The sequence below is a fragment of the Cryptomeria japonica genome, chromosome 4 (assembly GCF_030272615.1).
Source record: "Cryptomeria japonica chromosome 4, Sugi_1.0, whole genome shotgun sequence".
Classification (NCBI taxonomy): domain Eukaryota; kingdom Viridiplantae; phylum Streptophyta; class Pinopsida; order Cupressales; family Cupressaceae; genus Cryptomeria; species Cryptomeria japonica.
The window spans coordinates 21,075,589-21,098,540 of record NC_081408.1 but is presented as its reverse complement, the minus strand read 5'-3'; the positions used below and the strand labels follow the sequence as shown (position 1 = coordinate 21,098,540).

General features: G+C 35.2%; 2 protein-coding genes across 2 annotated transcripts; both read right to left on the bottom strand.

Moving 5' to 3' along the window:
- Nucleotides 1–2,370: 2,370 nt before the first annotated feature.
- LOC131033147 (1-aminocyclopropane-1-carboxylate oxidase) lies at nucleotides 2,371–4,265 on the bottom strand. The gene is made up of 3 exons (XM_057964284.2): nucleotides 4,078–4,265; nucleotides 3,358–3,605; nucleotides 2,371–3,149 (listed from the first exon to the last, which is right to left on the bottom strand). Exons 1-3 carry the CDS (start codon nucleotides 4,177–4,179, stop codon nucleotides 2,531–2,533), a joined length of 969 nt encoding a protein of 322 aa, XP_057820267.1. The 5' UTR covers nucleotides 4,180–4,265; the 3' UTR covers nucleotides 2,371–2,530.
- Nucleotides 4,266–18,911: 14,646 nt separating this feature from the next.
- LOC131033155 (1-aminocyclopropane-1-carboxylate oxidase) lies at nucleotides 18,912–21,061 on the bottom strand. Its single transcript, XM_057964290.2, has 3 exons — nucleotides 20,864–21,061; nucleotides 19,921–20,168; nucleotides 18,912–19,661 (listed from the first exon to the last, which is right to left on the bottom strand). The coding sequence occupies exons 1-3, from the start codon at nucleotides 20,963–20,965 to the stop codon at nucleotides 19,037–19,039; spliced, it is 975 nt and encodes a 324-aa protein (XP_057820273.2). The 5' UTR covers nucleotides 20,966–21,061; the 3' UTR covers nucleotides 18,912–19,036.
- Nucleotides 21,062–22,952: the final 1,891 nt, after the last annotated feature.

Genomic DNA, 22,952 nt, shown 5'->3' with positions numbered 1-22,952 from the left:
CGTAGCTAACTACAATATGCTTATAGCAGATTTAGGACCTCCAAGAAGAGACAAAGATGTCCCTAAATTTCAAGTTACTACTATATAGGGATGGTAAGGAGGAAAGAGAAGAACAAGCAAGATAAAGATGAATTAAAGAAATAAATATAAATGCTTACTAGTTGTTTGAAATCACTGGCTGACCCATCTGCACAACATGTCACTTCATTTGAGGCATCCTTTGATCCAAATTCAAAGGTAAAAAAAGTAATTGTATGCAAAGTTCAAAGGGATAGCCAATTTGGTAGAACCACACATGAATGGATCAAAGATATGAAAGAAAAGGGGGCCTCTTTCATTGGGAAATTGATAAAAGTGTATGAAAATTTAATTGTGGCAAGGAATGGTGTTAGTATAAAGATATTCAAGACAAAGCAAGAAAAGGCTACGCGGGTGCTGACTGAACAAGAACTTAAAGAAATTATTGGCATGGGTAACTTGAATTTGTTGCAAAAATATTGTTCTTGATGATAATTATACTAAATGCATAATGTGGAAGAAAAGTATCAAATGTAAAGACAACATCCTCAAACAAAATATCAGGGAATAAAATAAGTTTCTCAAGGAATGCAACCAAATGCAAGCAAATAACATACAAGAATTCAAAGATGTTGGTTGCCAACTTAAAAATAATGATAATATTGGAGAAACCATTATGGATGAGTTGAAAAGTAAATTCTAAAACACAATTGATGCATTCTTAAGGGAAAACGATTTTAACAAATAGAAATTGAAGAATCTAGAAAGAATAGATTCAACATTCTCTTGGTATGATGGTCATACAACAAAGTGTTTTGCTAGAATTGATGTGTGTGAAAACAAATCCCTATGGAAACTTAGGTTTAATAATGTGCTCATTCCTCAATGTGAAGGAATTCCTACCATGTCACAAGATTTGAAGGAATACAAAGCTTGGGTGGCAGAACAACAACAAGCTCAGGTAGATGGATTCAATGTGGACCAACATCAATAGCCACCTTAACCTTTGTCATCTTTTTATATTTTGTAAAGTTTTAATGTTTAATAAATTTATAAATGTATATGAAACTTTATTTTAATGATTCTTTAAAAAGAATCAATTTCAAAGACTATTGGGCAATTACGATTTGAAGCATTATAAATATGTAACCAAAGGACTCTTGAAGGGTCCAAACTTTTGATCTTCATTGTGTTGTAGTGTGAGAGTATGACACGATCAAAACATGATCAATAAATTTTTATAGTTAGTTTCTTAAAGAATTCATCTGCCTTTGTGCATATAAAATAGAATTTGTTATTCAGATATTTATTTTAATTTGTGAGCTTGAATGGGTATTTCTGAATATTAAAATAGAATGTGTTATTCAAATATTTATTTTAATTTGTGAGCTTGAATGGATATTTCTGAATATTACCTTCCTCTATAAATGTAATATTCATCCAAGTAACATTATTATCTTTCTAGGATTAGTAAGTTTTAAAAATATGAAGTTATTTGTTCATTCATTGGTATATCAGTCTATATATTAGGATGTTGGTTGATTTTCTTTTCCAAAGTCTATAGTTTCATTCACCTATGCATTTGAAGGTTGTATTTCTAAATCATTTTATTTGTTTCAAATTCATTGATTACATTTGTAATATGGCTATGTGCAAATGCTAGTTTACCTTTACTACTTTCTAATTAAACCATTGTCATCTTTTAAAGATTCAAAAACTTTAAATTATATCATGTGTGGGAGTTGTACCATAATTAAAATTTAGAGGAAAGTTAATTAATGGCTTACCTAATTGTTTGTTACATTTTTGTCTTCAATATTGATTGCATAGTCAAAATTATTAACTATTAGGGAAGAAAAATCTTTTAACCAACAACGAGCACCATGGGCATGGTACAATAGATTTGACTCATATTTGTTGAACAATGGATTTAGAAATAGTGATGGTGAGCCCACTCTTTACATAAGGCATCTATTAGTAAGATTTCAATTATTGTATTGTAGTAAGATAATTTAGCTTTTATTTCTCATTGCTGATTTTAAAGAGGCCATGAAAAAGAGAGTTTGAGATTATAGATTTAGGTCTCTTGGGGCATTTTCTAGGCATATAAATAAAATAAATGCATGATATTATTTTCATCTCTCAAATCAAAATATGCAACAAAGGTTTAAAAAGATTTAGAAATGGATAAATCTATATTATTAAATATAAATAATAAAATATTCATTAAAAATACATTGTTTATTTAATAAAATATTATTATTTTTAATTAAAAAAATTTAAACTAATTTGAACACAATCACAATGATCCAATAAAAATTTGAATCTTAATAACTCCAACAACTATATCAATGATTGCTAAAATACTTTGTTTAAATATTATTTAAAAAATGATAATGCCATTTCCAACAATTATTACATTATAATAATCTTCAACTGCTGGGTAGAAGCAATGGAAACATATATAGACCATAGATATATCTTCAATTTTCCTTTTACCCTATTTTTCCATTCAACAAGCAATTTCTTCATTCAACCTTCCCACTGCTTTGAAGCGAGGCTCCTTTGCTTCATATTTCTGCTCAGAGTAAATCTTCATGTAATCACCAAATGGGTAGTTTGGATAAGTAGATAATTCATGAGCAGCATTACCATTGGCTTGAGCAACAAGCTGAGGTGCAGGGCTCACCAGTGCATTGTATGAGGGATTATAGAAGGATGCCACTGATAACCGATTTCCATCTTTTGTTGGAAGAATTCTATGCCATGCACTCTTATACTTGCCATTGCTCACTGCTTCTATCTGATCACCTATGTTCACAACTATTGAGTATTGCATAGGTTGCACATCAATCCAATTACCATTGCTAAGCACTTGGAGGCCAGGAACCTCATCATCTTGGTACAAAAGAATGAGCCCACCTGCATCTGTATGAGCACGGATACCCTTTATCAAATCTGGCCTAGGGCAGGGAGGATAATGGCTCACTTTGGTGCCAAAGAATGGCTTTTCTTCCCCTGCAAATGCCCTTTTTAGATATCCTTTCTCTAGTCCCAAACTTTCACTTATTATTTCCAACAGTTTCTCTGTCAGATTGAATATTTGGCTGCGGAACTCCTCAATTTTCTCTCTGTATAAGATGCAAATGTTATTCCATTAGATGTTTCACATTGACTTGAATCAAATAAATCTCAAACTTCTTGACCCTTCAAAGATCTAATGTTTGCATGAATAGATTTTAGTGATTTTGTTTGTTAATTGCTAATAGAATTTATAGAAAGGCCAAATAAAATGATGTACAGCAGTATAGATTAGTATTGATTGAATATTGTACGTACTTGAATTCTTTGGGCTTTGAAGGCCAAGAATTTGTGTCCCGCATCTCATGGACTTGAAAAACATCCTCCCAATCCATATTCTCAATCTTCTCAACATGTTTGCCTTTTGCTTCAGCTTCAATGGCTTCGTTCAGTGCCCTTACTGGTAAAGAATCCTTGAAGTTTTGCTCTCTGTTAATCTTATATTGTTGTGCACATACCTCCTTTACACGGTCCAGAAGACCATGGTCAATGCCATGGTTTGTAATCTGAAAAATTAAAAACACTTCACTTCAATTTCATCCATGTTATTGAAGAGCTTATCAATCATATATGTTTGTAATGAATAATTTATATGTTCAACAGACAGATGGTTTGATGGGAGAAAACTCTACAGTTAAAAAAACTTACAAAAAAATAGCAGAGTGGAGTTGGGATGTCTGATTTCTTATATTCAGATGTTTTAATAACTAAACATCAGTTATATGTAATGAAAAGTAAATAGACTCTAATGAAACATCACATAAGTAGACTCTAATGAATTCTTAAAATATCGTTTATGTATAATGAATATTAAATAGACTGTCATAAACATATAAACAGCAATAAAATGATTGTAAGAAAGCTATCCCAACAACAATCACGATTCCTTCAAAATTTGTTTTATCTATATAATCAAAACAACTGACGCAAGTTTTTTAATTGCTACTATACGCCAGATAAGAAGCAGCCATATTTTACCTGAAAAAATCCAGGAGAGACACAAGCCTGTGCGATTTGAGCCATAATGGCCTTCCTGTCTCCTCCATCAATGTTCTTTACATCAATCACTGGAACACCCATTTCTGAATTCCTGGAAGCTCAAGAGACAATCAAATGCCAAACAAACTTGCACAACTGGGAAGATAGATGAACTCTTGCTAATGTTTGTAGCCCTGAGATCGTATTTATATCCAACATACCGACAGTAGTTTAGAATTCAAAGTCATTGGCAGATTCAAATCACGTGTGAGAATACTTTCTCAGCTTATTCCACCACGTCTCTTTGAAATGAATAGTGTTGACGATAAGAATAGAAAGCATAATTGCTCTTGTTGTCTTGCAGTTCAATGGGGCCATTTCAACAGTGTTTTGCCAACATTTCTAATTGGTCTTTTGACTAAAGATTCACATTTCGTCTTCAATTCAAATCAGGCGGCTTGATTTTCTCCAGTTAAATCTAATTGTTGTTTGACTAGGATTTTTAATTTGGCCTATCTTTTGGATTGTACAAGAATTGATATGTTCGAATCAAATTTGTATGTTGACATGCTTGAATTTAGCTTACTCTGAGTGGGACGTGATCTGTCTGTGACAATGCATTCTCTGGCCATTAAGCTTTTAGTCAAAAGTTCTTTCTCTCCGCAAGTTAAGCTTTCGTTTTTGCACGTGGCTAGAATTTTGTTTTGACTCTCTGGAAGGAACTTTCCTTATATCGAAAGATCCACGAATTTTCTCAGACTGTTGTCAAGCTTTAAATTTTGAGAGGTCACACGATGGTCACATTTTGAGGTTATTAAAATAGGGAGTCCAGGGTTGTTCAGTGTTTTTAATAATGTTTGGGCCCCTAGGATGGAGAGAGTTTTCTACAACAAGTTAACTATATTTAGAGAGATTAAGGCTTCTCCAATAGACATAAGAGTATGTGAAGAAAGATGCGCTTTTATTAGTTTCAAAGATAGAATAGGTTAAAACCAAAAGCTTGTAAAGGATCTAAAAAGGAAGAGAATTCTTGTTTTGGAAGGGTCTAGTCCATGTAATCCTTCTAATATGATACATTTTTGTATGTATTCTTTTCTATAACTACAAATCTTAAATTTATTAGTGTGTACCTCTCTTCATTGATTAATGTAGGAAGCATTTTTTGCACCTTTGTTTCCTTTCATTTGATATAAGGGCATGATCATCTCAAATTCTAGGTGTTAGAGATAAGTGATTTATGTACTAATATTGGATTGTATGGTAGCTTGCACATAAAGAGACATTGTTGTAGAAAATGTGGAAAGCACATTAATGATACAAGTGGAGAAGTTCACAAGCACCAATGTTTAGCTATGAAAGCTCAAGAAGGAGGATATTCTTGTAGACAAGAATCTATGAGCTATAATATCTAAAATAAAGTTGTTGCAACATCATACGAATACTAAGAAAAAGTGCTTGAGAATGGGATTGTGCAAGTAGCTAGCTTTGCTCCAGCTGTCCAATGCAACAAGTTGATAGTAGAATGTGCCAAGCACTATAATGGAGATACAAGATAGATAGTGGCACTTGATGGCAAGCTCCTAGCATACCTATGAGAGGCCATCATCAATGAAGCATTCAACATACCTAATGACAACAACATGATATACAAGAATAAAGGAGCATAGATGATTTATAGATGATTTATGATGGTGACCCCGATAAATTCTTAGGCGTCATTAACAAATATTGGATATCAAAGGCTCGATCCCATCCCTCCAAGATGCCTAATAAACTCCATCGAGTGGACTTCAAGGAGGAGTATGGTGACCTGATCACATTGACCAAATGAGTCATGGAACGTCTTCAGGCATCTCATTTTGAGATTTGGATGTTTAACTATGTGGAAGTAGTGACAGTAGATGATGAGATGGTCAATTGGGCAAAGATCATAAGCAATAATATTGATCAAAATTTGAGGAGGCTAGAGCGCAACAAGCAATTGTATATGATTTCCTACATAGTGTACTCACTTGCAAGGCCTTATGGATGAGGAGGGACATGTTTGAAGATATCAGCAACAGTTCCACTCAAGTTGAGGAGATTATCAAGGTAATAAATGATAGAATTGTAACAGCAGCTGAAATAATACTTAGAAAAGAATTGATGGAAAAAATAGACATGAATGTAAACAGATTGACAGAAAGAATAAGGAGTGTCTTCTTCGGGACAGCTAGGTCACTTTCAAAGAAACGACTGGAGGATATTCAGTCATTCGTGACACTTGCAAGTAACATCTTAGACTTGGGGCTTCAGTGGGAGAAGATTTTTATTTCATCCTTAGCAGAATCGGCCTACATAAAGAATCAATTAAAGATCATGCCAAGTCTCCCAATGGATGAACTTGATAGCATCATGTCCAGATTCATTGGATTTTCTTCTAAAGAAAGAGAAAAGGGGAACATACTTCTAGATGATAGTTTGTTATGACCATATGTGGTATCGAATTTTCTCATTGGTGGACCTCACATCTTAATCTGTGCCAAGAAAGTTGTTCATTTCTTATTGGCCATTATTTAATGAAGTCAATTATTAGGTATTTTGTTGTAACAAACCCTAATGAGGGTTTAGGTGGCATAATCTTGGCCCTTCATTTTAGATTAATCTTAGTCATTCATTTGTATTAAGAGCTCTATGTAAGCTCAAGTCAATTCATTTATAACTTATAAGTGATTCTAGAGAATTGTTGCTATATTGCTATAAGACATTGAAGCTTGGTGGATTTATATGTTATCTTAGAGCATTTGCATGGTTGTCTATCTTCTTAAGTAAAAAAAAATCTAAATGTTCTTAATTATTTTATTTAAATGGAAGTCTTTGTGCATGATTTATTGTGAAACTCTTACATTCATATCATTTACAATTTGTCAAGATTATAAGTTGTAGTGCATGGTTATTCTGAACTCTCAAAATAAGCTTAACTGTAATTGTTGCTCACTCATTAATATGAATTGCTTTGATGGTATTGATGATTTTAGGTGGTGATTTGAACATTATTCATTTTCCTTAGAAGATCGCAACAACTTTGCCCAGTTGTTCATTTGCATGGCAAAAAAAAGTATTATTAAGTTTCACTAAAATCGTCCATCATCTCTTGAATTTTACAATTAGATTGAGATTCTTCTCAAACCCAATTCCTTTTTTCACTTTTTTCCATAAATTCATTAGTAGTAGTAAGCAAAGCACATCATTAAAGATCACTCAAAGTTAGACTCATAGGGCATTTCCTTGCTTTTGTGTGATTCTCCTAAGAACAACTATGTAAGTCCCCTTGGATTGCCAGCAACCACATCAGCCATTGAGATTATCCACACGTCAATACCTGATTGTATGAACCTTGTAATCTTCTCAAGTGATGACTTAGCTTAGCATTTGGGAAGATTTTGTTCAAGAGAGGATAGAGTATTCAATACTTTATGATGTGTTCAAGGTGTCACAAAAAACACATCAACAGAATTGGTGCTAGAAGGAGAGGCTCCTCGAGGAGAATCATCAATCCAAGGACGTTAACAGCCACAATCTCTCATCATGAGTCAAGATGGATTTTCCTCATGAGAACATATTTCCAGTACTTCAATGAGATTTAGGGTGGCAAAATGAACAATAAGATATCATTTCATAGTTGAACACTCTCATGTGGAGTAATAGAAGGAATGCTACTAAATATATGTGAGTGAAACTTGTCTTAGAAGACGAAGACGAAGAACTAGCACAACGACCTCAAGTTGTGTTCCAAAGAGAAATTGAACCGTTTCCTTAAGTTATCATCCAAAGTAATCAACCACATCCCACACGTCCTCAATTAAAAGTGAGTGACATTGGATTGTATCAATTCATTTTCACCAAAGACGTTCCAAATAATTTTAAGATCTACTCTAGGAGTAAAGGAACATCAAGAAATAAAATTCACTCCCAAGCCTAGGTGTGGAAGGAAATAAGCTTCATTTATTCAAGAGATAGCAAGCGAAGAAGATATTTTTCAGTTTAATCCAAACTCCACCACCTCAAGCTCAAGTCCAAGAGACTATCCAATCAGGAAATCAACAAGGTTCAAGCCAAGAAAATTCTCAACCAATCAATCTAACGATGGCTCACAATGTTCCATCTCATCCTAATGGTGCAACATGGTTGGTTACCAATCCATCTCCACTAATTTTTCAAGCTTATCATGACATTTCGTAGAATCTAGACAAGCTTTGTTCCAAATTCAAGTGAATGATCCAAATCGAACAACTAAGGAGCATATCAAGATCTTTGAAGATGTATTGCATAATAGACAGATTGAGTATGCAAATGTAGCGTGTAGGCTCTTTCCTTATTCCTTGGGGGAATAAGCATTTTATTAGTGTAGTGTCATAAAATTGTGACCCCTGCAATTTTAACCACATTTGGGGTCCTCACCTTGGCGACGACATCTCCTTCCCTAACCGAGACCTACTTCTGCATTTCTAACCCCTCTCCCTTCCTCCTTCATGTCTCGTACTTGCTCTAGACTCTCCTCGGGCCCCAAAATAGAGTAGGACAAGGGTTTGGTGCCCTTGTCCCCCCTAGGATAGTGGTGTGGTGCCCCTGTCCCCACCTCCTAGGGTGGTCGTATGTGTGGGTTGCCTGATGTCCTATGCACTTGTTGTCTTCAGGGATTGTTATTCCTCTTTGTCGGCCTTCTATGGTTGAACGTTAATCCTTGAGGCATGTGTAAAAGGGAATTCAATACCATCATTCAAGGGGACGGATGATAGATGATAAGAGATAGAGAGCATAAGGAGAAGATACAAGATTTCAAGGTCATTATCAAGCATTCAAGCATTCAAGCATTCAAGTCTTCTTCATTCATCCATTGGAGCAACATTACAACATTCATTTGCAAGCATGTGTGTGTGTTAGGGTTTTGTCATGTTACATGCCATTTCATACAACATTTGTGATTACATTCAAGAAGTAAAGCAATCATTATCAACAAGTTGCAAATCTACAAGGTATACATCTCCATTATTTACATTCAAGCATTTGCAATTACTTTCTTTCTAGATTGATTCCTCAATCGGGGTTTGACTAAGGCAAACCCCTATCCACAACCCCCTTTTCTTCTCTTTATGTGTGTAGGTTGCAGGTGTGCAGCTGTAATTGCGGGTTTGGGCTTCATTTGCAGAGACGGAAGAACCCTTTTCGTTTCACGGATTTTGTGGCGGACCATGTACATTCTTGCCGCAGTCCCAACGAATCTTCTCCAAATTTGCAGGGCAGATCCACATCAGTCTAATTAGCTCAAATCCGAAGTTACAACACGATCCTGAATCGATAGCACTTCATTTCACTCATTTTCTCTCTCTTTTCCACATAGTCAACAAGTCAACTTTCTCCTTTACAAAAGAGAGTAAATCATACTTCTACCACTTGCAATCCACTTAGGATTCACTTCCTTACTTCTCTTGGATTTGGATCTAGTGGATTCAATCCCTCTTTTGAATATAAAGTTCTTCCCAAGTGAAAATCATCCTAGTGGCTTATTTTCTCTCTCCTAAGTGGGAGTCACTAGGATCCAATTTTCCACTCTATAATTGGTTCATCCATTTGCCTACACCATCTATCAACTCATTAGAAGTGTTGAAAGCATCCTTCATAGGAAAGTTTGGTATCCCCATCACGCCTTCAAAATTGTACATGTAGTTTATGGACATCAAGAGACAAGAACATGCACCCATTATCTCCTTCAACAATTGATTTTATAGGGATTACACTAAGTTGCAACACCCTTATGTTGTTAGTGATAAGTCAAGTAGAGAGGTTTATTATTCAGCCTTGGACCACCTTACCTCCATGTTTGTGAGGCAATCTCATCTTGCTCCTGCAAATTTGACAACAGCTTATGCAAAGGCTATCAAAATCAATAAAGGTTTGTGTCAAAATATAGTTGGACCCTTGTTCCATATGGGATCACTCATACGTAGCAATGAATCAAATACATAACATCAACCAATCTTCGATTCATCATACACCAATTATGAATTTGGTTCCACAATCTATGTATTAAACCACACAACCATCTAATCAGTTGGTGCTTCACCCAGGATCTCCACTTACTCAAGCTTCCAAAACACAGCCTATGTACCTACAAAATGCAATAGCATCTACAAGGACACAAGAAGAGAAAGAGGAGATGAAGGAGTTGATTGAGCAAGTAAAGAAGTTGTCCACTAAAGTTACACATTTGAGAAATCAAAATAATCAACTCCAAAGTATGCAAAGAAATTACTAAGTACACCAAAGTAACTAACAAGCATATCAAGGAAATAACTAGAATTTACAAGGAAATAATAAAGGCTATCAAGTGAACAATCAAGGGTTTTGTGGTAATAATAAAGGATTTCAAAAGAGGACATAAAATACTACACCAAATAATGGAAATGTCCCTTCACCTTTGTAAAATTTACCTACATTGGAGAATCGACCTACTAATAAGGTATTCCTCATAGAAGCATCTTTATTAAATTGGTGTAGGTTGCACAATATGAGTCAATATTTTAAACCACAATGCCTTGAGTTCAAAGTTGCAGCTGATATATTTCAACATGATGTGAATAGAAACGAAGCATTAGAGAATCCTCCAACAACAAGATATGAGATAGTTCCAACGATGAGATATGATCAAGCCTTGATCATTGAAGATTTCAGGTTTCCTCTTGAATTTGATAATAACATGATTCAAGACCAAAATGGTAGATTTTCACCAGTATCAACAAATAGCCCCGTGGAGCCGCTAGGTTTTCAATTTTCGCCTTCATCTGCAAATGGACTAATTGATATGCATTCCTTTGATGGTATTGATGATTGTTAGGGGTGATTTGAACTTCATTTGCTTTCCTTAGAAGATCGCACCAACTTTGCCTAGTTGTTCATTTGCATGGTGAAACAAAGTATGGTTGAGTTTCACTAAAATCGCTCATCGTCTCTTGTGTTTTAAGATTAAATTAAGATTCTGCTCAAACCCTATCCTTTTTTCACATGTTTTCATAGTATTTAGTAGTTGTAAGAAAAGCGCAACATTGAAGATCATTCGAAGTTAGACTCATAGGGCATTCCCTTAATTTTGAGTGATTATCTCCTAAGATCAACTAGGTAAGTCCCCTTAGATTAGCAACAATCACATCAACCATTGAGAATATTGATATGTCAAGACCTGACCGTATAAACCTTGGAGTCATATCAAGTGATCACTTAGCTTAGCATTTGGAAATATTTTGTTCAAGAGAGGATAGAGTATTGAATACTTTATTCAGTGTTTGAGATGTCACAAAACACACATCAACAGAAGGCTTGGCAGCAAGTTTGCAATTTCTTAAATTGGAAATAATATCTTCTACATGTGTTTAGTTTTGGTTCCTCTTATATTTTGTGGAACAAATTAGTGCAATGTCATGGTCAACTGCTTGTTATTTTCCCCAAGCAAGCTAGCTATTTCTTCAAGAGAGGTTTGCAAAAGTTTAGTGATATTTAGAATTTTTACTTACATGATTGGGTTGGTTGGAAAGATGTAAGAAAATCATTTAGGTTAACCAATAATTCTAAAGGTTTTATCACATTTGTGAAGTCATTGGTGACAATGGATCTACTAATGGAAATTTGCACTTCTCTCCAATGCAATGTTTTGAAAGATTAGCTTTGGCTGGGGCAAAATCCATGTTATTGTTTCCCTTTGAAGAAGATTTATTTAAATCTCCTTCCTAATTTGAAAATAAATCCAAGACTTAATGCTAAATGGGGTTGTAAGTTCAAAGAGAGGAAGTGGAGGAACTTAAGTGCTCGAATTTGGAGGTCTTGAGATGAAGCTAATGCTCAAATTTTGTCATGGAAAATCCTTCACTATAAACTAGCTATTGGGGACAAACTAAAATTTCTAAAAATTACTACAACTAGGTGCCCCTTTTGCCAACATCTTGAAAGCATAAAACATTTTTTTGGGAGCTATTTTTGGGCTAAGAAAAAATGGATTGCTATTTTTATACATTTTCCTGCTATCTTGGATCATGTGTTGGTATGAAAAGAAACTTTCTTGGGCACTGGGTTCTATAAGAATGTTATTGATGATTTTATGAGGCAAACCATTTCGATTAACATTTGGAAAAGTAGAAGTTTTATTGTATTTTTTAAACATATTACTCATCAAGAAGTTGAAATGCTTCAATTTTACTGGGACGCCATGTTACAACTTGTTTTTTGTGTTCTCGGCTCAAAAAGGAGGATAGCTAGAGCAAACATTTGGAACATATCTGAAAAATATCAGTTTTTGCAATTAAACAAAGAAAATATTCAATGTTCTAGACAGCTCCATAAACTCCTCAAATTTTAAATGGTTGCTTCAAATGCAAATGGCTACCAAATAGACATGAATAATCATCTCAAAGGTAATACATGAGGGGCAATAGGTGTCTTGTTGGAAAAGTGATTTCTCTTAAGCCTCCCTACACCTCCCTCCTCTTCCCCCAACTTGCTCCTAGTGTGTAGCTCCAGCTTGTAGGAGATATTAAGGATGGTAGGTAAGTTTGTATTTTGAATTTTATTTATTTATTTATTTATTTTTATTTTTTTGGGGGGGGGTGGGGGGTTTGTGTGGATAGCCCTAAGAAAAAAGAGATGTTATCCAAATCAATCAATAGCTCATGAAGACGTATGAAGCCAGTGTGTACAACAGCAGCAAAGAATGTTCTTAGTTTGCAACAACAATTGTGTTTTTCTTTTATCCAAAGAGTAGTGATTGCTCCAAACATCAATAGCTCTAAGTGAGGAACATGTGTGTGTGAGAGAGCTTTGAGAAGCTCCATATATTATGATTGCGTGCAGCTCCAAAATGCTACAAGTATTGTAATCAGTTATAGTCAGTAGTTTATTCTAAGTTTGTAGTTTGTTTTGTAAAAGTAATTTTCAAGTTTAATAGGAAGAAAGAAATAACTTGCATGCCTCCAACATGTTTTTTTTTTTTTTTCTTCTGTTATGTATGCCAGTGATTGACAACTAAGTCGCAATCTCAAATTTATTTGTCCATTTGTATTTCTTAGATTTAAGGATTTATTGGTATTAGAGCTCAATCTCGACCCTTTCTAAGAATTTTAGATTTTCTTCATGGTGTCAGAGCCATTTGACCCTAAATCCTTGTGAGTTTGGGTATTTGTTTTTCTAGGTATTGAGTTGTATTGTATAGGAGACATGGTTGGAGATGAAGGAAAGAGGTAGCAATAGGCATCATCCTTTAAAGGACAAACTTATGATGTTTGGACAAAGAAGATGAAGACCATCATGGCTGCAAATGATTTCTGGGAGCTTGCGGTCAATGGGTTTGTGGATGCAACTGACCCATCTTAGTTTGTAGACCTCATAAACCACTAGAAGACTCATTTGAGAGAGATGAGGTGGAAGGATGGAAAAGGCTCTAAGTCTTATTGAATTAGCCTTGGCAGAGGCCATTTATCCTAGGATAGTAATAGCTAAGTATGCCAAAGAAGCTTGGGAAATCCTCCAAATAAGCTACAAGGGGATTCATAAAGTCATATTGGTGAAGCTTCAAATGCTTCGAAGAGATTTTGAGACTTTTCAAAGGAAGGATAGTGAGTCTATTTCAAACATTCACACAAGATTCTCTGGTTTATTGAACTAGTTGAGGACAAATGGAGAAACTGTGGAGTAATAAAGGACTGTGGAGAAAATCCTTTGTAGTTTGCCCTCTAAATTTGATACAATAGTGATTGTCATTGAAGAGGCCAAAGACCTCTCTACATTAATAGTGGATGAGTTAACGGGTTCTCTTCAAACCCATGAGTAGTGCCTAAATAGGTCCGCTACATCTTTCCAAGAGCAGGTTTTCAAAGCTTGGACCAATGCAAGAGGCAAAGGGAGAAGAAACAATGTTGTCAAGAGATCAAGAGGAAGAGGTCGTGGCAACTCCGGACAAGGAAGTGTTAGGGGAGATAGCTCAAGATGAGCTCAAAGCAATGAGGGAGAAAGCAGCTCTCAGACTAGCTCCAAGAAATGCAAGAAGAACATCAGTTTGAATCAAAGGTACATGACAAGAGCAATGTTGAATGCTATTTTTGTCATAAGTTTGGGAATTATGCAAGTGGGTGTTGGAAAATGCACAATAATCAATCAAAGTAAAGTGAAAACATGGTTGATGTGAATGTGGTTGAAAGTAATTAGTCCACAACCTTCATCATGTGAAATATTCGTCAAGAAGGCAACCCTGAGGTTTGGTATTTGAACAATAGTTGTAGTAACCACATGAGTGGTAATGAAAGTCCTTTTTCTTTCATTAATAAAAATAGAAATTATGAGATTAAGATGGGGAACAATAGAAGAGTTCCAGTTGTGGGCAAATGATTTATTATGATCCGTACCAAGCAAGGTGGTAAGAAGGAGATAAAAAAATGTTTATTTTTTTCCTAGTATAATGCACAATCTCATGAGTGTTGGATAGCTAATCCAAAATGGATACAAAGTGCTGATGAAGAACGGTGAACGTATCATTTTTGCCAACTATGGGAGCTAGAAATTTGTTGTAGCGGTTCAAATGGCAAAGAACAAGATGGTTCCATTGAGGATAGAGATGTGTTTCTCTTCTCAGTTTGTAGCTGCATCTCCCAACCAAAGAAAATGTATAATAGTGCAGCAAACAGCCTACAAGGCAGTTATTGAAGGCCCCTCCAAGCTATGGCATCTCAAGTATGGACACTTAGACTATGTTGGTTTAAGTTTATTGTACAAGAAAAGAATGGTAGATGGTTTGCCAAGGATAGAAAAGCCTACTAACAAGTGTGAGGCTTGCATTTTGGGTAAGCAACATAGGCATCCCTTTCAATTAGACAACTTAAGAAGGGCAAGAGCACCATTGGATCTGGTGCATACTGATTTGGTTAGCCCTATGCAAACCATATCCATTGGCAAGAGCCATTATTTCATGATCTCCATTGATGATTACAGTCATAGGACATGGGTTTATTTTTTGCAGCATAAGTTTGAAGATTTTGATAACTTTTTATTGTTTAAAGACCAAACTAAAAAGGGGAGTAGACATGTCATCAAATTCCTAAGGTCGGATCGTGGGGGAGATTATACCTCCAATGCTTTTGTAAATTTTTGCAAGCAAAATGGCGTCAAGAAGGAGCTGACAACCACTTATACTCCATAGGAAAACAGAGTGGTTGAGAGGGATAATAGAAACATTGTGGAGATGGCAAGGAGCATGCCAAAGGCAAAGGGACTCCCAAATGAGTATTGGGAAGAGGTTGTAGCAACAACTATTTATTTGATAAATAGAAGTCCAACCAAGGTGGTTTGTGACAAGATTCCTCAGGAAGCATGGACAAAATGCAAGTAGACCATTGAACACTTAAGAGTGTTTGTGTGTGTGGCATATGCTCATGTGCCAAAGGAGAAGAGGCAAAAGTTGGATGAGAAGGGTGAGAAATGCATTTTCACTATAGTGTTGATTCCAAGACATATAGGTTGTATAACCCCATCACCAAGAGGATCGTCATTAGTAGAGGTGTGGAGTTCATTGAGAATAAGACATGGGATGGCTTGGTAGATACCTATTCATCCACCTCACATGGAGTGCTCATTGATGATGAAGATGATGAGTATGAAGATCAGCAAGATGTTGTAGCAGCAAATATGGAAAGCTCTGAGTGACTCCAAGTAGCTCTTGGTGGTCACAAACAGTGCTAGAGAGCTCTTGACATAAATAGGCAGTTAAATAGATTGTCTCAAAATTTAGCTGGAGAGAGCTCCAGATAGCTTTTGATGGTTCCTATCACAAGCAAGCAGAAAGGTAAACAGTCGTAGATAGCTAGACAGTCGACTCCAAATATCTCTAGATAGCTCCAAGTTGCTCAAAGCAACTCTGAATGAATCCACGGAGAGTCTACACAATAGAAGAGCAACGGTAGTGAGAGTTTAGACCCCACTCTCAACTCTCTAATGCCAAAGAGGACTAAGAGTCTAAGGGAGATCTACCAAAATAAAAGGTACGATGATGAGTTTGATGAGAATGTGAATTTTGCATTATTTTTTTAGGTTGATCTACTTTATTTTGAGGATGCTATCAAAGAGAAGAAATGGTGTGAGGCCATGGATGAGAAAATAGATGCAATAGAAAGGAATAGAACATGGGAGCTAACTAATTTGCCTCCCTACAAGCAAGTTATTGGGGTGAAATAGGTCCATAAGATCAAGAGTAATGTTGAAGGAAGAATAGAGAGACATAAGGCACAATTGGTTGCCAAGTGGTACAAACAGCAATTTGGGAGAGATTATGATGAGATGTTTGCCCCTATTGCAAGGATGGAAACCATGCGGATAGTCATAGCAATTACAACCCAACATAAATGGAAGGTATTTCAAATGGATGTGAAGTCTGCCTTCTTGAATGGATGTTAAAAGTGGAAGTGTATGTGGAGTAGCCACTTGGTTATGAAGTTCCAGATCATGAAGGCAAGGTATATAGGCTAAAAGAAGGCTCTTTATGGGCTGAAGCAAGCTCCATGGACGTGGTAGAGGGGGATTGACTCATATTTGATGAGCAATAGAAAAAGCAATGGTGAGCCCACTTTTTGCATCAAGGAAACAACGAAAGATTTCAAAATTGTTGTATTGCATGTAGACGATTTAGTTTTCACTGGGGATGATAATTTCCACATTGTTGATTTCAAAGAAGCCATGAAAAAAGAGTTTGAGATGACAGATTTAGGTCTCTTGAGGTATTTTCTAGGCATAAAAGTAAAATAAATGCATGATAGTATTTTTATCTCTCAAGAAAGATATGCATATGAGATCTTGAAGAGATTTAAAATGCATAATAGAAAACTTGCACCAACACCAACACTCGTAAGTCTTAAGTTGGGCAAGGAAGACTGCAGTAACAATGTGGATCTAACCATGTACAAGAGTTTGGTTGGAAGTTTGATGCATTTGATAGCAACTAGGCCTGATATAATGCATGTAGCAAGTTTGATTTCTAGATTTATGGAGAATCCAAAAGACTCCAATTGGCAAGTAGGTAAAAGAATCTTGTGGTATGTCAATGGGACCAAAGGATATGGCATTTTGTATAATGTAGCACATGATTCTAAGCTGGTTGGTTATACAAATAGTGATTGGACGGAAAGTATAGATGATAGGAAGAGCACATCGAGCTATGTGTTTCATTTGGGTTCGGATGTAATCTCATGTGTTTTTAAGAAGCAACACATTATTGCCCTATCTATAGCTGAGGCTAAATATATAGTAGCAAATGCAGCAGCATGTCAAGTTATTTGGCTAAGAGGAATCTTGGCAGATTTGAAGGAAGAACAAAAGAATGGAACCACAATGTATTGCAATAATGTTTCATCAATAGCTTTGACAAAAAATCTTATTTTTCATGGAAGAAGCAAGCACACTGAAATCAGGTATCATTTTATGAGAGAATTAGTTTTAGAATGATGAAATTAAAAATAGAGTTTTGCAGGTCTGAGTAGCAACTAGCAAACATTTTCACCAAGTCATTGGATAAGGATAGTTTCGAGCACCTAAGAAGAAATTTGGGCATAGTTATTTTGGATCAAGAATGATCTTGTTTGATGACTCAAGACAAAGGGGGAGTGTTGGAAAACTAATTTCTCCCTGCACCTCCCTGCTCTCCCGTGCACACCTACCCTATTAGGAGCAGCCAAGAGTAAATGCAACCTACAAAAGATTGTAGCAGAAGATTGACATGGAAATTGTTTCCTCCAACTTGCTCCTGACATGCAGATTTTAATGCTGGTAAGTAACTTTGAATTTTAAATTCGAAGGAGAATTTTTTTGTGGACAATCCCAAGACAAAAGAGGAGAAAGTTCTCTAAATCATTCAATAGCTTAGTGAAGAAGGCTGAAGTCAGTATGTGCAACAATAGCAGAGAATGTTCTTAGTTTGCAGCAGCAGCTCTGTTTTTGTTTTATCCAGAAAGCAGTGATTGCTCTTAACATTAGTAGCTCTAAGTGAGCAACATGTGTATGAGAGAGAGTTTTGAGAAGTTCCGGATATTTTGATTTAGTAGCTCTAAGTGAGCAACATGTGTATGAGAGAGAGCTTTGAGAAGCTCCGGATATTTTGATTGGGTGCAGGTCCAGAATGTTGCAAGTATTGTAATAGTTTTAGACAGTAGTTTATTTTGAGTTTGTAGTTTGTTTTGTAAAAGTTATTTTCAGATTTAATAGAAAGCAAGGAATAACTTGCATGCCTCTAGTCTGTATAATTTTTTTATTTTTTTTTTCTTTCGCTGTGTATTGCCAGTGATTGACAACTGAGTTGTAATTTCATATTTATTTGCGCATTTTTCTTTCTCAGATTTAAGGATTTGTTGGTATTAGAGCTTAGTTTATGCCTTTTTCTAAGAATTTTAGATCTTCTTCATGTCTAGTTTAACAGCAGTTTATGCAATGTCATGGACAAATCTATGTCAAGCAAATTTTATTTGTTTTGTATTCAACAACTTTGTTTCATGAGCTGGATTGTTGCAGCTGGTTGTAAATTTCTATGCAATGTGTTTCCATCTTCTTTGCTTCAGAAGCTGTTTTGTAATGTGTATCCAGCTGGTTTGTTACAGCTGATGATAGTATCTCTTTAGGATGTTTTGTTGTTGTCTTTGTCTTAAATTTTTTCCATGTGCAGTCCTTTTGACTGCTATTTATGTCCTTTGTAATTTTTTATCAATTTTATTCAATTAAAAGAAGTGGTAAATTAATGGACCATGTTTTTTCTGGAACATTATTTTTATTGAATAAGATAGAAAACGATTACACTGAATTTTTATTGCATAAGATAGAAAACAATTACACTACAAAAAATAAAGTAGAGAAGAAAACAATTCCACTGCCCAAAAAAAATAAAATAGAGAACATAGTTTCCCATTCAGCAAGCAATTTGTTCATTCAACCTTCCCACTGCTTTGAAGCGAGGCTCCTTTGCATCATATTCCTGCTCAGAGTAAATCTTCATGTAGTCACCAAACGGATACTTTGGATAAGTAGATAATTCATGAGCAGAATTCCCATTGGCTTGAACGAAAAGTTGAGGTGCAGGGCTGACAACTGCATTGTATGAGGGATTATAGAATGATGCCAGTGATAATCGGTTCCCGTCCTTTGTTGGAAGAATTCTATGCCATGCACTCTTATACTTGCCATTGCTCACTGCTTCTAACTGATCACCTATGTTCACAACTATTGAGTATTGCATAGGTTGCACATCAATCCAATTACCATTGTTTAGCACTTGAAGGCCAGGAACCTCATCATCTTGGTACAAAAGAATGAGCCCACCTGCATCTGTATGAGCACGGATACCCTTTATAAGATCTGGCCTGGGGCAGGGAGGATAATGGCTCACCTTGGTACCAAAGAATGGCTTCTCCTTGTCTCCCCCTGCAAATGCCCTTTTTAGATATCCTTTCTCTAGCCCCAAACTTTCACTTATTATTTCCAACAGTTTCTCTGTCAGATTGAATATTTGGCTGCGGAACTCCTCAATTAACTCCCTATATAAAATGCAGATGTTAATGTGTTAGATGTTTTGCATTGACTTGAATCAGACTTCTTGACCCTTCAATGATAATGTTTACCTTCATAAAAATAACATCTCAAAACAATCTTAGAATTTGAAAAATAATGTCAAAATTTAAGAATTGTAATCTTTATTCTGACTTACTATTCCACATAAGGGGAAATATATAGAAAGACCAAATAAAATGATGTGCAATAGTGTAGATTAGTGTTGGTTAAATATTGCACACGCACTTGAAATCTTGGGGCTCTGAAGGCCAGGAATTTGTTTCTTTCATCTCGTGCACTTGGAAAACATCCTCCCAATCCAGATTCTCAATCTTCTCAACATGTTTTCCCTTTGCTTCAGCTTCAATGGCTTTGTTCAGTGCCTCTACTGGTGAAGAATCCTTGAAGTTTTGTTCTCTGTTAATCTTATATTGCTGTGAACATACCTTCTTCACACGGTCCATAAGACCATGGTCAATGCCATGGTTTGTAATCTGAAAAATTAGAAACACTTTAGTTCAATTTCATCTATATTATTGAAGAGTTTATCAATCACAAACGTTTGCAATGAATAATTTATATAGTTTACAGATGATTTGATTGGGAGAAATCTTTAAAAAAATATGTTTGAAAATTACATATAAACATTGTTTATATGTGATGAATAATTAACAGACTGTTATGAAATATTATAATATTATTTATTTAATGAATATGTAAGATGAATTCTTGTAAATTACTAATCAACTATAAAAACTGATAAAAAATAGGTTGACAATTAAAACATCTTAAATCATCATATAACTTTTTGATTTTTTAATATTAAAACATATGGACACCTGATTTTTACTGTTTATATCGATCACACCAAAAACTAGTCAATCCATGATGTGCATTGTTATTGAGACGTTTATCAATCAAACTGATTTACAATCAACAATTGACCTTATTTTTTTAATATATATGTTACATTTTTTTATCTGAACTTGTTTGATCTACATAATCAAAACAACAGTAAGATTATAACATGACAACAGTAAAATGATTATAACAGCAAAATGATTATAAGAAAGCAATCCCAACAGTAATCGAGATTTCTTCAAAACATGTTTTACCTACACAATCAAAACAACTGACCCAATTTTTTTCTATTTCTAATATAACCCGGATAAGAAACAAGCATATATACCTGAAAAAATCCAGGAGACACACAAGCCTGTGCAATTTGAGCCATTATGGCCTTCCTGTCTCCTCCATCAATGTTCTTTACATCAATCACTGGAACACCCATTTCTGAATTCCTGGAAGCTCAAGAGACAATCAAATGCTAAACAAACTTGCACTACTGAGAAGATAGATGAACTCTTGCTAATGTTGATAACCCTAAAACCCTATTTATAAGTCGCCCAGAATTCAAAGTCATTGGGATATTCAATTCACGTGTGAGATTTCTTTCCTTGCCTATTCCACCACGTCTCTTTGAATAAACACTGTTGAAGATATGGTAAACGATCAGACCTGTAAGCATAATTGTTCTCGTTGTGTGACAGTTCAATGGACCCATTTCTACATTGTCTTGCCCACATTTCCATTTGGTCTTTTGACTAAAGATTCACATTTCGTCTTCATTTCAAACCGCACAGCTTGATTTTTCTATAGCTAAATAAATCTAATTGTTGTTTGACTAGGACTCTTAATTTGGCATATATTTTGGACTATACAAGAATTGATATGTTAAAATTGAATTTGTATGTTGATGTGCTTGAATTTAGTTAAACTGAGTGGGAAATGATCTGTCTGTGATAGTGAATTTTCTGGCTATTGGGCTAGTCAAAATTGCCTCTCTGGTCAATTTAGACTTTCTTTTTTCACGTGGGCAGGTGTTCTAATCCTCTCAGAATTTTGAGGGAACTTCTCTTATATAGAAACAGCCACGAAGTTGCTCACAGAGAGTTGTCAAGAAATTAAATTTTGGGAGACCCCATGATGGTCACGTTTTGATCTTTCAGAAGAAATCGGGACGAATTTGCTCTCACAGTGTTGTCAAGCATTAAATTTTGTAGGCCCCATGATGGTTACATTATGACCTTTCAAGCTATTAAACCAGTTTGTTGGAAGGGGTGCTTTTGTTTTTTGGGGTAATGTTTTGGTTTCAAATAGTTTTGATAAGGTTGGTCTTTTGGGTCTAGTATTTTGGTGCTTGTCTTATTCAATTTCTTGAATTGTGGTGCTTATTACTAGTTGATGTGTTGCAGTCTTTGTGTTTCTTGTTGTTGCTTCTTGATGTACATTAGTTTTTATTGATTTTATTTTTTGCTTTGTATTTATTTATTATTTTGTCTTTATATTAGAAATGGAGCATCCCACTTTGAGGTGGCACCTTTTCACCACATGTTGGCCCCATGATGGTTACAAATTGATCTCTTGAGAGAGGCCTTTTAGGCTATTAAAATAGGGAGGCTAGTTTGTTGGAAGGGGGTGGTTTTTTTTGTGGGGGGGGGTAATGTTTTGGTTTCAAATTGTTTTGACAAGGTTGGTATTTTTTGTCTAGTATATTTAGTATTTGTCATGTTCAATTTATTGGATCGTGGTGCTTACTATTAGTTGATGTATTGTAGTCTTTGTTTTTCTTATTGTTGTTTCTTGTTGTCATTTCTTGATGTATGTTAGTTTTTATCAATTTATGTTTTTGTTTTGCATTTAGTTATTATTTTGTCTTTACATAAGAAATGGAGCATCCCACTTTAATGTGTCATTTTTTGTTGACCATTTTAAAATGTATGTAAGAGGTTGTAAGAGCATCTAAGTGTCATTATGACATTGTAAGGTGGAAGCTACACTCAAGATTGAAAAACAAGGCACTTAAATATATTTTGATGGTTACATTTTGACCTTTCAGGCTATTGAAATAGGGAGACCAATTAATTTGTTGGAAGGGGTGATTTTGTGTTTGGGGTAATGTTTTTGTTTCAAATAGTTTTGATAAGGTTGGTTTTTTAGGGTCTAGGTGGAGCTTACTATTAGTTGATGTATTGTAGTCTTTGTGTTTCTTATTGTTGCTTCTTGATGTATGTTAGCTTTTATCGATTTTGTTTTTTTCTTTGTATTTATTTATTATTTTGTCTTTATATGAGAAATGGGGCATCCCACTTTGAGATGGCACCTTTTTGCCACATGTTGGCCCCATGATGGTTACATTTTGACCTATCAGGAGAGGTCTTTCAGGCTATTAAAATAGGGAGACATTTTTGTTGGAAGGGGATGGCTTTTGTTTTTTG

Excerpts from the sequence above, each read along its gene's own strand:
- LOC131033155 (XM_057964290.2), bottom strand. The coding sequence starts at position 20,965 with ATGGGTGTTCCAGTGATTGATGTAAAGAACATTGATGGAGGAGACAGG. Across the intron at positions 20,169-20,863 it reads TGTCTCCTGGATTTTTTCAG|ATTACAAACCATGGCATTGA; the intron begins GTATATATGCTT and ends CTAATTTTTCAG. Across the intron at positions 19,662-19,920 it reads TCAGAGCCCCAAGATTTCAA|GGAGTTAATTGAGGAGTTCC; the intron begins GTGCGTGTGCAA and ends CATTTTATATAG.
- LOC131033147 (XM_057964284.2), bottom strand. The coding sequence starts at position 4,179 with ATGGGTGTTCCAGTGATTGATGTAAAGAACATTGATGGAGGAGACAGG. Across the intron at positions 3,606-4,077 it reads TCTCTCCTGGATTTTTTCAG|ATTACAAACCATGGCATTGA; the intron begins GTAAAATATGGC and ends TTAATTTTTCAG. Across the intron at positions 3,150-3,357 it reads TCAAAGCCCAAAGAATTCAA|AGAGAAAATTGAGGAGTTCC; the intron begins GTACGTACAATA and ends CATCTTATACAG.